General features: G+C 47.2%; 2 protein-coding genes across 2 annotated transcripts; both read left to right on the top strand.

Moving 5' to 3' along the window:
• Positions 5756-9588, top strand: LOC8060282 (probable xyloglucan glycosyltransferase 2). The gene is made up of 5 exons (XM_021454662.1): positions 5756-7420; positions 7501-7809; positions 7896-8186; positions 8283-8396; positions 8510-9588. The coding sequence occupies exons 1-5, from the start codon at positions 6680-6682 to the stop codon at positions 9155-9157; spliced, it is 2103 nt and encodes a 700-aa protein (XP_021310337.1). The 5' UTR covers positions 5756-6679; the 3' UTR covers positions 9158-9588.
• On the top strand, positions 11341-11931 carry LOC8060281 (probable inactive receptor kinase At2g26730). The gene has a single exon (XM_002462368.2). It carries the CDS (start codon positions 11341-11343, stop codon positions 11929-11931), a length of 591 nt encoding a protein of 196 aa, XP_002462413.2.

Below are 12208 nucleotides of genomic sequence, written 5' to 3'. Positions count from 1 at the left end.
TAAACAAGCCCTAAACTCGTAAAAGCACGTGACATGGTAACACTTTTCGTGGGCACACCGTTGGTGCCTTGTGTGGCACACATCGCGCTTTCTGTGTTCTCTACCAAGCTCAAGGCCTCGTTTAGTTCACCCAAAAACCAAAATCTTTTCAACATTCCCCGTCACATCGAATCTTGCGGCACATGCATGGAGCATTAAATATAGACAAAAATAAAAACTAATTGCACAGTTTACCTGTAAATCACGAGATGAATCTTTTAAACCTAGTTACTCCATGATCAAATAATATTTGTCAAATAAAAACGAAAGTGCTACAGTTCCGAAAACTTTTCAGTTTTCGGAACTAAACAAGGCCCAAGTACGAGTATTGAACAAGCAAAGCAAGCAGGGTATGCATGCCTGGGCCTTGTTTAGTTAAAAAAAAAAATTCGGATTTCGTTACTGTAGCACTTTCATTTTTATTTTACAAATATTGTCTAATTATGAATTAACTAGGAATAAAAGATTCGTCTCGTGATTTACAGACAAACTATATAATTAGTTTTTATTTTCGTCTATATTTAATGCTTCATGTATGTGCCGCAAAATTCGATATGACGGAGAATATTGAAAACTTTTTGAATTTCGGAGTGAACTAAACAAGGCCCTAGTCATCCAATCGAGTAGAACGACCAGCCGCGAGTGGCCGGCGAGTGCTTTTTTGACTCACGGATGACGGGGTGTGGTGTGGCTGCCGAATGTGAGAGTGCTGAGGCCTTGTTTAGATGTGAAAAAATTTTAGATTTCGCTATTGCAGTACTTGTTTATTTGTGGTAAATATTGTCTAATTATAGACTAACTAGGGTTAAAAGATTTGTCTCGCGATTTTATAGTCAAACTGTGTGATTAGTTTTTGTTTTCGTCTACATTTAATGCTTCATGCATGTGCCACAAGATTCGATGTGACAGGGAATCTTGAAAACTTTTTGAATTTCGGGGTGAACTAAACAAGGCTGAAGAAGAGCAAAAGCAGCGCAGGCTGGCTATGCCTCGGATCACTCCAGCACATTCCATATAAGCAGGAGTACTTTTGTTTCTTTTTCTATGGCTTAAAAGCAGGGGCCCAAAAGTGGCTTTTAGGGGAAACCGGCATGGATGCCGGAATGCAGGGTTTGTGGAGAGCACGAGAGAGGAATCGGTCCTGGGAATCAATCGGACGCAAGGTGGTCGCCGGGCACGGGCAGGCCGGCAAACACGAGCCCCGGTCTAGCATAGGGACCCTCCTGTCCTGTCTACGACGGGCTTGGGCGATGGCGCAGGCAGAAACCATTCTTGAGATGTGCTGAAGGTTCACGCAGTCCCAACCCTGACCGGCCGGATATGATGGCCCAGCGGCCACAGTCCACACAGCATAAAAGAAGGTGGAGGAATAACGAATAATCTTTGTTTGTAAGCGCACCGTCGTCGGCGACCATGTGGCGCCGCCGTGGTGTGGTGCCTATGGCCATGGACCACCCCACTAGTGCTCTAAGTCAGTGCCGTCTTCAAATTAATCCGAGCAACGGCGCCACACAACGCAATAAGCTCCTCTGATGCCGCGAGGTTGAAGACCACCGCGGCAACCAAGTAATACTATTACGCACGCAATACAAGACGGCGAGAGCGACCTACTGCCATTGGCGGACCCAAGGGGGGGCCTGGGGGGCTGCAGCCTCCCTCTTGGACTCAAAAATTTTTTAACAAGTTTTTTTTAAAAAAATATTTTATATATTTGGTATTTTTCTATGTTTATTTTACGAATCTTTGCCTTTGAACACTTTGAATCAATATTGAATTATCAATCTTAGCTATATCTATTAGTGTACTGCATTGAGCAAGCAAAAAAAAATTTAACCTATGTTATTTAGCCCCCCTCTTGGTCCGTTTCTGGGTCCGCCACTGGACTACTGCCACATGCCTGTCCGTCACTAGCTCGCTCATGCCCAAGGGAAACGGAACGGAGCGTGTGTAGGCGGCCGCCGCATGCGTCGACTGACCCAAGTAAGAGCAAGTTTAATAATACAGCCCACTTGTTGGCTGTAAGGTTTTTTGTAGCCTTCTTCAGCCCACTCATACAATAGTTAGTTATTCACTATTAATACATGACCCACTTGTCTCTCTCACAAAGTTTCTTGGTTCCTGTGTCTAGGCTGGCTGTAAGCTTACAGCCCGCTTCTCCTCTCTCTCCTTCCTTCTCTCCTCCACCTCAGCATTTAGCCAGCTTACAGCCCACTATAATACTTACTCTAATGCCCGTGCCGCTAGGGAGTAGGGACGGAGGTGGAGGCAAGAGCAGGGCCTTGTTTAGATTCGAAATTTTTTTAAATTTCGATATTTTAGTATTTTTGTTTTTATTTGACAAACATTGTCTAATCATAGAATAACTAGATTTAAGAGATTCGTCTCGCGATTTAAAGGCAAACTGTGCAATTAGTTTTTGTTTTCATCTATATTTAATACTCTATACATATACCATAACATTCGATGTAATGAAAAATCTTAAAAAAAATTTGATTTTCAAGGAGAACTAACAAGGCACACGAAGAAGAAGAATGGTACCAGGGCCTTGTTTAGTTCACCCTGAAAACCAAAAAGTTTTCAAGATTCCCCGTCACATCGAATCTTGTGACACATGCATAACACATTAAATATAGACGAAAACAAAAACTAATTACACAGTTTAGCAGTAAATCACGAGACGAATCTTTTGATCCTAGTTAGTCCATGATTAGATAATATTTGTCACAAACAAACGAAAGTGCTACAGTACCGAAAAGTTTTCACTTTTCGGAACTAAACAAGGCCCAGGTCTGTTGGGACGTCCGCGTCAAGGTCAAGGAGGCTTCAGCCGTCAGGTCGGTCACTTGGGTTCGGGCCAGGAGACGCGCCAAGCCAAGCGTCGCCCACACATGCATACCACACGTATGTACACTGGACACTGGTCTGTACACGATGAACTCACCCACCCAGCTGCCACACGTACGCGCGCCGTGTTCTCAGTTCTCACGCGGCGCGGGTGCTCGGCGGTTGGGCTGTCCGCTTCACCCTGCACGCGAGGATGAAGCATGCCTAGAGCCTTGGACGTAGGTTAGACCGTCTCCAACAATACAACTCATATCTAAAATGCGTCATGTATTGTGTTTTTACCTACTAAAAACAGCTTCCAACAGATAATCTAATACATGACCCATTTTACCTACCTGCCAAAATAAAACCTAAGAATGTCTTCTCTCTCAAGGACAACGCAAATGGGAACCGTCGCTTCTGCCACCTCTGCCTCCACCCACCTTTTCCCCTTCTCCTCCACCTCCGATTAGAGCAGCACGACCGCAGCTGCTTGGAGTCGTGGAGGCCGAGGGCATAATAATAAGGCCCTGTTTAGTTTCTCATCTAAAAAATTTTCATCCATCCCATCGAATCTTTGAACATATGCATAGAACATTAAATGTAGATAAAAAAATAAACTAATTACACAGTTTAGTTGAAAATTGCGAGACGAATATTTTAAGCCTAGCTACTCTATGATTAGCCTTAAGTGCTACAGTAACCCACATGTGTTAATGACAGATTAATTATGCTTAATAGATTTGTCTTGCAGTTTCCTGACGAGCTATGTAATTTATTTTTTTATTAGTTTCTAAAAACTCCTCCCATCCTTCCGACACATCCGATATGACACCCAAAAAATTTTCATCTCCAATCTAAACATGGCCTAAGGTCAATCCAAAAAGTTTTTGGATTTGTAGCACTTTCGTTTTTATTTGACAAATATTGTCCAATCATAAAGTAACTGGCTTAAAAAATTCGTTACGTAATTTACAAGCAAATTGTGCAATTAGTTTTTATTTTTCATCTATATTTAATGCTCCATGTATGTGCCACATGATTCGATATGACGAGAAATCTTGAAAAAAAATTTGTTTTTGGGTGAACTAAATAAGGCCTAATAAAAAAAGAAGATTCGGCAAGAGAATTGCTAAGTTAATTTGTTACACACTAAATAAAGAGTAATACGAAAAAACACTGGAAACAAACGACAAAAGGGAGGGGGTGGGGGTGGGGGGGGGCATATTTCATGTTTGTATGTAGTTTTAAGTTTTACACTATGACGCCTTCTGTGTTTGATATGAACAGATAACTCTCTGAAAATGGGCTGGTGCTTGCAGTGTTGTTGTGATAAGGATTCAGGATCCGTCGTGTGATTATTTGTCTTAACATCATGCTTCACTATTGCTCTCTGCACAAGCCTACACACGTACAAATTAATCTATTAATAGAAATTAATCTCTGCACAAGCTTGTTCCATAATCTTGACCCATTTCGAGAGATGCTACAAACCTATCAATAGAAAAGTAAGCTCCATATCTTTCAAAGTTAATTTACATCTTCTTCATCGAGACATCTTTTCTTTTTAAAAAGCAAAAGATACTACTGGTAGAGGATAAATGTCGTTTCACTGCCTGCTTGCAAAGAACATTCCATTTGTTTAGACAGTTGAGCCAACAGCGGGGTCAATTAGATCCTTAAATAAGGGGGAGTTTCCAACTTCCTCCACAGGTCTGTACGCGTCTTCTAGAACTTCGATTAAAAAAAACAGAGATCCAGAATTTTTTTTTACCACCCACCTGCTCCGATCCACATCCACCAATGATCTTGGCAGCACCGTCGTTGTTATCTTGGGGCCTCACTCGCCTCGGAACATGTTTGGCTGATAAGCCATGACAAAAAATACTATTGGCTGATTTGTTGTGAGAAAAAAACACCGCTGAATTGCTGATAGTTTCGGCTGATAAACCTAAACGAACAAGGTGATTGTGTGCTACGGGAAAATGGTCCATCCTTGATCCTCCCTCCACAGTCAGGAACACACGGTTGTACTTGTACCACCAGGGCACCAGGTCCAGTTGTTTGGGTCGTCGGTCTAATCCTCAAGAGAACTTGCATCGCCATCATGCCTAAGGATGAAAACAGTCAGAAACGGTCGAAAAACTCCTAAATTGTTTTCTACCTTTACATTTGAAATACGAAAACGAAAACGGTAAAGTCGGACACGAAAATGAACACGAACTTACGAAATATCGAGAATTTTGAAAACGAACCAATTCGATCGGATTTATGTCGAACACGGTCGATATACGAAAACTCAATACGAAATACCGATATATAGTACCAAGTGTATGACTAAGTATATACAGGATCAAGTTCAAGTGCATATAATAATTAAAAAGTGCATGATCCTTGGTCTTAGGTATTTAATACAATAGCCCACACATAAATACAAGTCTAGAATAAGCAATTAATAGCTAACATGAACGCAACTAGCCTCTAGTAGAAAGAACGCAGATGCATGGTGAGTAGTCTGTAATTGGGCTGTGTGACCCTACAGTTGACTAAATTCGGTTTAAACCAAATTTTAGATTCGTAATATTTCAAATTAAAAGTAGAAAAGTAGAAAACTGACGAAAAATGTCAAAACCGTTTTCTACTTTTATATTTGAAATACGAAACATCTAAAATTCAGACAAAAAATACGAATTCGATCGGATCAAATATAGAAAGCGGTTCTTCGGTTTGGGATCCTTAATCATGCCAGCGCCCAGGCCATACGCCATGGCCGCTCTTCCTCTACGAACATGACATATGATGCCACCGGCACGCCAAAAGCGGCGATTTTCGTAGCCTTCCCGTGAGGCATGAGCACCATGACATATGCCGCCATCAGAGCGTGAGCGTCAGACTCGAACCAAACGGTATGGGGAGGGAAAACAACAGACAACGGACCAGCTGACCAACAAGCAAGCAAGCGCGCACAGCACTGCTCCTCCAGGAGACCACGACTGGCAACTCGGGTCCTTCGCCTCGCCGAAAGCTCCGAAACTCTTCCTCTGTCCGCTTCTCGCTCTCCTCTGCCCTCTCTGGTCCGCGCCGTTTCGTTTGCCACTTTGCCGTGACGAGGATACTCTCTGCCAAAAGCCACCAGGCAAGTTTCCCTGTAACCAGTCACCGCTAATCCTCTATATAGCTTTGTTTTTCAGAGAAGAAAAAACTCTACCCTTTCTTCTCGCCCGAGTTCCTTGTTCTTGTTTGTTTGCCGCTCTTCTGTTCTTGGGACCAGCAAAGTGCGCGGAAGTAGATAGATTAGCGTAAATAACCTCTGAGCTCCGGGAAAGGACGTGAGCGAGAGAGTGCGAGGGTGTGTCGTGTGCGTGGGAGAGAGAGAGAGAGAAAGAGAAGGGGAGGGGAGGACCGGACCGGAGGAGGAAGAGGAGAGATAAAAGAAGAGGACGTGTGTTGCCCCCCATTAAAAAGCACACACGCCGCTGAAGCTCTCTCCTATCACAACTGCTCCCTCCGCCGCCCTTCTCTCTTGGTCTTGGGCAGTGGAAGATTAGGAGTTGAGCTCACGGCGAGCGAGAATCCATCTGATTCCCACCCGCATTCCGCGTTCCCTGGCGGCGGGCGGGAGGCGGGTCTTGATGCCAGAGATGCTCGCTCCGCGTCGCTCTCGGCGGCAGCGGCGGCGGGTAGGCGGAGGCAGAGAGCGCCGTGGTGACTGGTGAGAAGAAAACAAAGCCCTGCTTGCTTCAGAGTGTCGGTGGTGTTGGTGTCCCCTTTCCTCCGCACAATTGTTGTTCTAGCCCTCCAGTTCTCGGCGGCGGCAATGGTGCCGGGTCTGGGCCTGGCCTACTCGTGGGGGAGGGATGCCCGGCGGGGCACGCCGGTGGTGGTGACCATGGAGAACCCCAACTACTCGGTGGTGGAGATTGACGGGCCCGAGGCGGAGGCGCTCCAGGCCGGCGTGCCTGTGCCTCCTCCCACGGACAAAGGCCGGGGCCGGAGCGCCAAGCAGTTCACCTGGGTGTTGCTCCTCCGCGCGCACCGTGCCGCTGGGTGCCTCGCGTCGCTCGCAGCCGTCACCTGGGCGCTGCCGTCTGCCGTCGCCAAGCGCTTCCGGCGGGCCGCCGCCGCCGAGGGCCTCGGCCACGGCCGGGGTTGGCTGCTCTACAGGTTCATCAAGGCCCTCTTGGCGCTCTCTATGCTCGCCCTCACCGTCGAGCTGGCGGCCTACTGGAACGGGTGGCACTTTCAGAGGCCGAATTTGACCGTGCCGGAATTGCATGTGCTGGAGGTGGAGGACATTCAGGGGTGGCTGCACACGGCCTACCTCGCGTGGATGTCATTCCGAGCAGACTACATCCGACGGCCGATCGAGTTCTTGTCCAAAGTCTGCATCTTGCTGTTTGTTGTCCAGTCGTTGGATCGCCTCGCCTTGTGCATCGGTTGCTTCTGGATTAAGCTCAGGAAAATCAAGCCGAGGATTGAAGGGGACCCATTCCGGGAGGGTTCAGGGTATCTGCACCCAATGGTGCTTGTTCAGATTCCTATGTGCAATGAGAAGGAGGTAAGGAGCTGAATTTCCTTATGCAGCTTGTGATGTGCTGGTTCATTGGGTTGTGGATGACAGGATCATTCTTGCAACAGGTATATGAGCAGTCGATTTCAGCCGTCTGCCAGCTAGATTGGCCTAGGGATAAATTTCTAATCCAGGTGCTTGATGATTCGAGCGACGAGAGCATTCAAATGTTGATCAAAGCAGAAGTTTCTAAGTGGAACCAGCTGGGTGTGAACATTATCTATCGGCATCGGGTGCTGAGGACTGGGTATAAAGCTGGGAACCTCAATTCTGCAATGAGCTATGACTATGTCAAGAATTTTGAATTCGTTGCCATTTTTGACGCGGACTTCCAACCAAGCCCTGATTTTCTCAAGAAAACAATTCCACATTTTGAGGTAAGAATTGTGTATTCAATTCTACCATATCAGCTACTGTGTGTCTACTTCATACTAAGACTAGTGCAAATCTTTGGGTGATTCAGGGGAACCCTGAGGTTGGACTAGTTCAAGCCCGATGGAGCTTTGTGAACAAGGATGAGAACCTCTTGACCCGCCTTCAGAATATCAACCTTTGCTTCCACTTTGAAGTGGAGCAGCAGGTCAATGGGGTCTTCTTGAACTTCTTTGGGTTCAATGGAACTGCTGGAGTTTGGAGGATCCAAGCTTTGGAAGAATCAGGAGGCTGGCTTGAGCGGACAACCGTGGAGGATATGGATATTGCTGTTCGCGCACACCTGAATGGATGGAAGTTCATCTTCCTGAATGATGTAAAGGTACATTTGCATAACCATATCATTTCACATAACAATCGGTGTCATGTCCTGATGTGCATGTGGAAACTAATTTTTCTTGGCATCATCATCATCAAGGTCTTGTGTGAAGTTCCAGAATCTTATGAAGCATATCGGAAACAGCAACACCGGTGGCATTCTGGCCCAATGCACCTTTTCCGGCTGTGCCTTCCGGACATAATTACTGCCAAGGTATGCAATCCCGATAGCTCGAAGGTTGAACTTGTGCTGGGGATCAAAGTTCCATTTCTGGGGGTATGGATCAATATTTTTATTTTGACGAAAATTTGCTACTTTGATTGCAGATCTCCTCATGGAAGAAGGCAAATTTAATACTATTGTTCTTTCTTTTGAGGAAGTTGATACTTCCTTTCTATTCTTTCACATTATTTTGTGTCATTCTTCCACTAACCATGTTCGTTCCCGAGGCCGAGTTGCCTGTGTGGGTCATCTGTTATGTGCCGGTTTTCATGTCCTTCTTGAATATTCTGCCATCCCCAAGATCATTTCCCTTCATTGTACCATACCTCCTCTTCGAGAACACCATGTCAGTGACCAAGTTCAACGCAATGGTGTCTGGGTTGTTCAAACTTGGGAGCTCTTACGAATGGGTTGTCACTAAGAAATCTGGTCGATCATCTGAATTGGATCTCTTGACATCGTCAGAAAAGAATAGGAAGTGCATCACACTTCCTCAGCTCCAGAAGCAATTGCCTGAAAAGAATGAATTGATCGAGATCAACGTGCCTAAGGAACAGCATGAGAAGGTGCCACATGATGCCAAAAAGGCTAACAAAATCTACAAGAAGGAGCTTGCTCTTTCTCTGCTCCTACTGACTGCTGCGACTCGGAGCCTCTTGTCTGCTCAAGGGATTCATTTCTACTTCCTTCTGTTCCAGGGGGTGTCATTCCTTGTCGTTGGCCTTGATCTAATTGGTGAACAGATAAGTTGATTTCTTGCATGCTATTGTTCAGACAGCATGGAAATCACACATATGTTCATACATACAGTGATATTCAAAGTTCTAAACTTCTCGTTCTTGGTTAGAATTTTGCTTCAGAATTGCAACCCTGCTCAGCAACAAAGGGGAGTGGAATTGGTTCAGCAGTTCAGTTTAGATTCAGGGTACAAACCCGGAAAGCCCAACAGTACGTAATAAACTGAATAGTAGATAGCTCTTGTTCATCTGTACACTGTCAGTAATTTTTTCCCCGATTCTGTCAGTAAGTGTAACATCAGTGTTCATATGTAGAGTTCCATTCTGCCGTTGTTCTTTGAATTCATAAACACTGAAAACGTGCACCGTGTTCATTTGTAAATCGTGATACGCGAAATTGGTTCCAGAGAAGATAAACTGTGAACATGCACAAATTCTGTTTGATATTTGTCGCCATCCTTTTTTGGTGAATGGCATTGCATCTACTCCTATCTTGTTATCTGTCGGTGGATCTGCTTTTAGAGTAGCCAACAGGCAGGCAGTTGGATCAACTATTGGTGCAGTGTTTTGACCTTTGTTCTCATGCACCATCATAGCTTCATAACTCATAAGGGCATCTAGCATTTTGATTGTGGCGTACCGGCGTCACAATTGTCCCCTCATTTTCGTTGAAGATGCTATTACAGGGTTCCAGCTACCTCTTGTCCTGATTACTAGCGATGACTGGTACGTGCCAGCAAGTTGCTACTTACAACTGCTAAGATCTCTGATCCAAGAAGTAAACACAGTTCAGATGTGCAAAACTGCGAGATTTCTAATTCTGTCTTGTAATTCTGAAGATGGGATTTTACTTCCTGTCATCTGAGAGTTTCTGAACCGTGCAAAAAATATGGTAAACTTACCTTGATTGCTTGACAGGTCAACACAAGCAGCCAAATTTCTGTTCAAGTTTCATTCAATACGTGAAACGCTGGCCATTTCTGTTGTGCCAACGTTTTATGAGTCCAAAATTTGTTGATTTACCATTTCAAATAAAAAAAATTCTGATTACCTCGCAGTGCCAACCAGTACTACTTTCTTTCCCTCTAAAGTGCCCCAGTGCAATACTACAAAGGAAACGATGGTGCTGAACTTTTTTTATGATTGAGATGCTACTGAGCTGCATTGAGATGGTAGAAGTACAACAGTCCTTAAAAGGCTCTTTTACTCATCTGACAAAGCCATTAAACTTCCTTTTAAGCCTTGTTTAGTTGTGAAAATTTTTTAGATTTTGATACTGTAGCACTTTCGTTTGTATTTGACAATTATTGTTTAACTATTGACTAACTAGGCTCAAAAGATTCGTCTCATAAATTACAGACAAACTATGCAATTAGTTTTTGTTTTCGTCTATATTTAGAGATCCATGCATATGCCACAAGATTTGATGTGACGAGGAATCTTGAAAAGTTTTTGAATTTCGGGGTGAACTAAACAAGGCTGTACTCCATTGCTGATCTATGCTTCCAGGCACCATGCTGCCATTAGTGCAGCTCATGCGATCTGATCTGATCTCGCCATGCCATCAAAGGAGAGAGTAAACGCAACTTTGCTTGCCGTTGCCGATCAGCAACCACTCGCTAGTAACGAATCACTGATCAGTAGAACAGCAGTAGTACAACTGTTGCCTGTGATTGCACATGAACATGAGCACACAGGTACCATGAGCACTTGTCGCAAAAACAAAAAAAGGTACAATACAACTCCAAGATGAAGCTGATGAACCATCGGTGTTTCTGATTGCACAACGTACGTCAGCACGAAACACATGTTTTTCGCAGATCGTTCCCATGATGTGTCGGTGGGGTGACAGGAGGACTGTTGGGAAATGGGAAGGATGAGAGCACGAGAACCTCTCTGCCACTGCAACCAATGGCACAGCGGCAGCGGAGCCCGCGGGCTGCTCTCCGCGGATCCGTATCGATCGCGGGCTCACGGCCGCCTTTCTTCAGTGGCACAGCCATGTGTGTAGGACCTCGACGGCCCCTACAGGCGGCCCCCCTGGCGCGATGGGAGTGAAGGGAATGGCACATTTTTGGCAAGACATAAGGCCCTGTTAGAGCAACTCCAGCCCAGCATGCAAATTGGGCCTCTATTTTTTTCATTTGCATGCTGGGCTGCATACAATAGGAGCCTAAAATTGAGTCCAACTCCAGCCGATGACCGCAAGCTACCAGACGCCCGACGCTGCCTGGGGCTTCCTCCGCCGCTGCTTCGGCGCCGCCGCTGCGTCCCCCTCGGCGCCCTCTCGGCCACGCAGGTGCTTGTCCGCCGCCAACATCAAGTCGTCCAACCTGCTGCTCCGGCCGGACCCCGACGCGGCCGTGCTGTCCGACTACTGCCTGCACCAGCTCTTCCCGCCGGCGCCCGCGCGCTCCGGCAGTGGGGCCGGCGTCGGTGGCGGGTACCGCGCGCTGGAGCTGGCGGACGCGCGCCGCCCGACGTTGGCGTCCGACGTGTACGCGCTCGGCGTGCTGCTCCTGGAGATCCTGACGGGCAGGTCCCCTGCGCACCACGCGTCGTCCGGGTCCGGCCTGCTAGACGGCGGCGGCAGCGGAGCGCTGGACCTCCCGCGGTGGGTGCAGTCGGTGGTGCGTGAGGAGTGGACGGCCGAGGTGCTCGACGCGGAGCTGGTGCGGGCGGGCAGCAGCACCGCGGAGGAGGAGATGGTGGCGCTGCTGCAGGTGGCCAAAACCCAAACAAACCCCCCCGCTCCGTCGCCCGGACCCCGCCGTCGCCGCGGCATTTAACCGAACACCCCGCGCGCGCGCGTCGCGCACCTCGCCGCCTTCCGACCGCGATGGCCGACGCCGAAGCGGACGCGGAGGCCGTCCGCGCCGCGGCCACGGAGGTGCTGCTCCTCGACCACCACGGCCACAACCACGAGGCGCTGGCCCGCGCCCGCGACCTCATGCTCGCGCACCAGGACGTGGCGGTCACGCACCGCCTCCTGGGCGAGCTCCACTACTCCGCCGCCGTCCGCGCGGCCCGCGCCGAGGGCACCGCGGAGGCCAGGAAGGCCGCGGC

This window comes from Sorghum bicolor, chromosome 2, assembly GCF_000003195.3.
Source record: "Sorghum bicolor cultivar BTx623 chromosome 2, Sorghum_bicolor_NCBIv3, whole genome shotgun sequence".
Classification (NCBI taxonomy): Eukaryota; Viridiplantae; Streptophyta; class Magnoliopsida; order Poales; family Poaceae; genus Sorghum; species Sorghum bicolor.
The sequence above is the reverse complement of the archived record's forward strand: the minus strand, read 5'-3'. Positions and strand labels throughout refer to the sequence as shown.

What these genes read in the sequence shown, in the direction of transcription:
- LOC8060282 (XM_021454662.1), top strand. Translation starts at nt 6,680, where the DNA reads ATGGTGCCGGGTCTGGGCCTGGCCTACTCGTGGGGGAGGGATGCCCGG. An exon ending in TCTTCCTGAATGATGTAAAG is followed by an intron (nt 8,187 to 8,282) that starts GTACATTTGCAT and finishes ATCATCATCAAG; the next exon opens with GTCTTGTGTGAAGTTCCAGA. An exon ending in CGGACATAATTACTGCCAAG is followed by an intron (nt 8,397 to 8,509) that starts GTATGCAATCCC and finishes CTTTGATTGCAG; the next exon opens with ATCTCCTCATGGAAGAAGGC.
- LOC8060281 (XM_002462368.2), top strand. Translation starts at nt 11,341, where the DNA reads ATGACCGCAAGCTACCAGACGCCCGACGCTGCCTGGGGCTTCCTCCGC.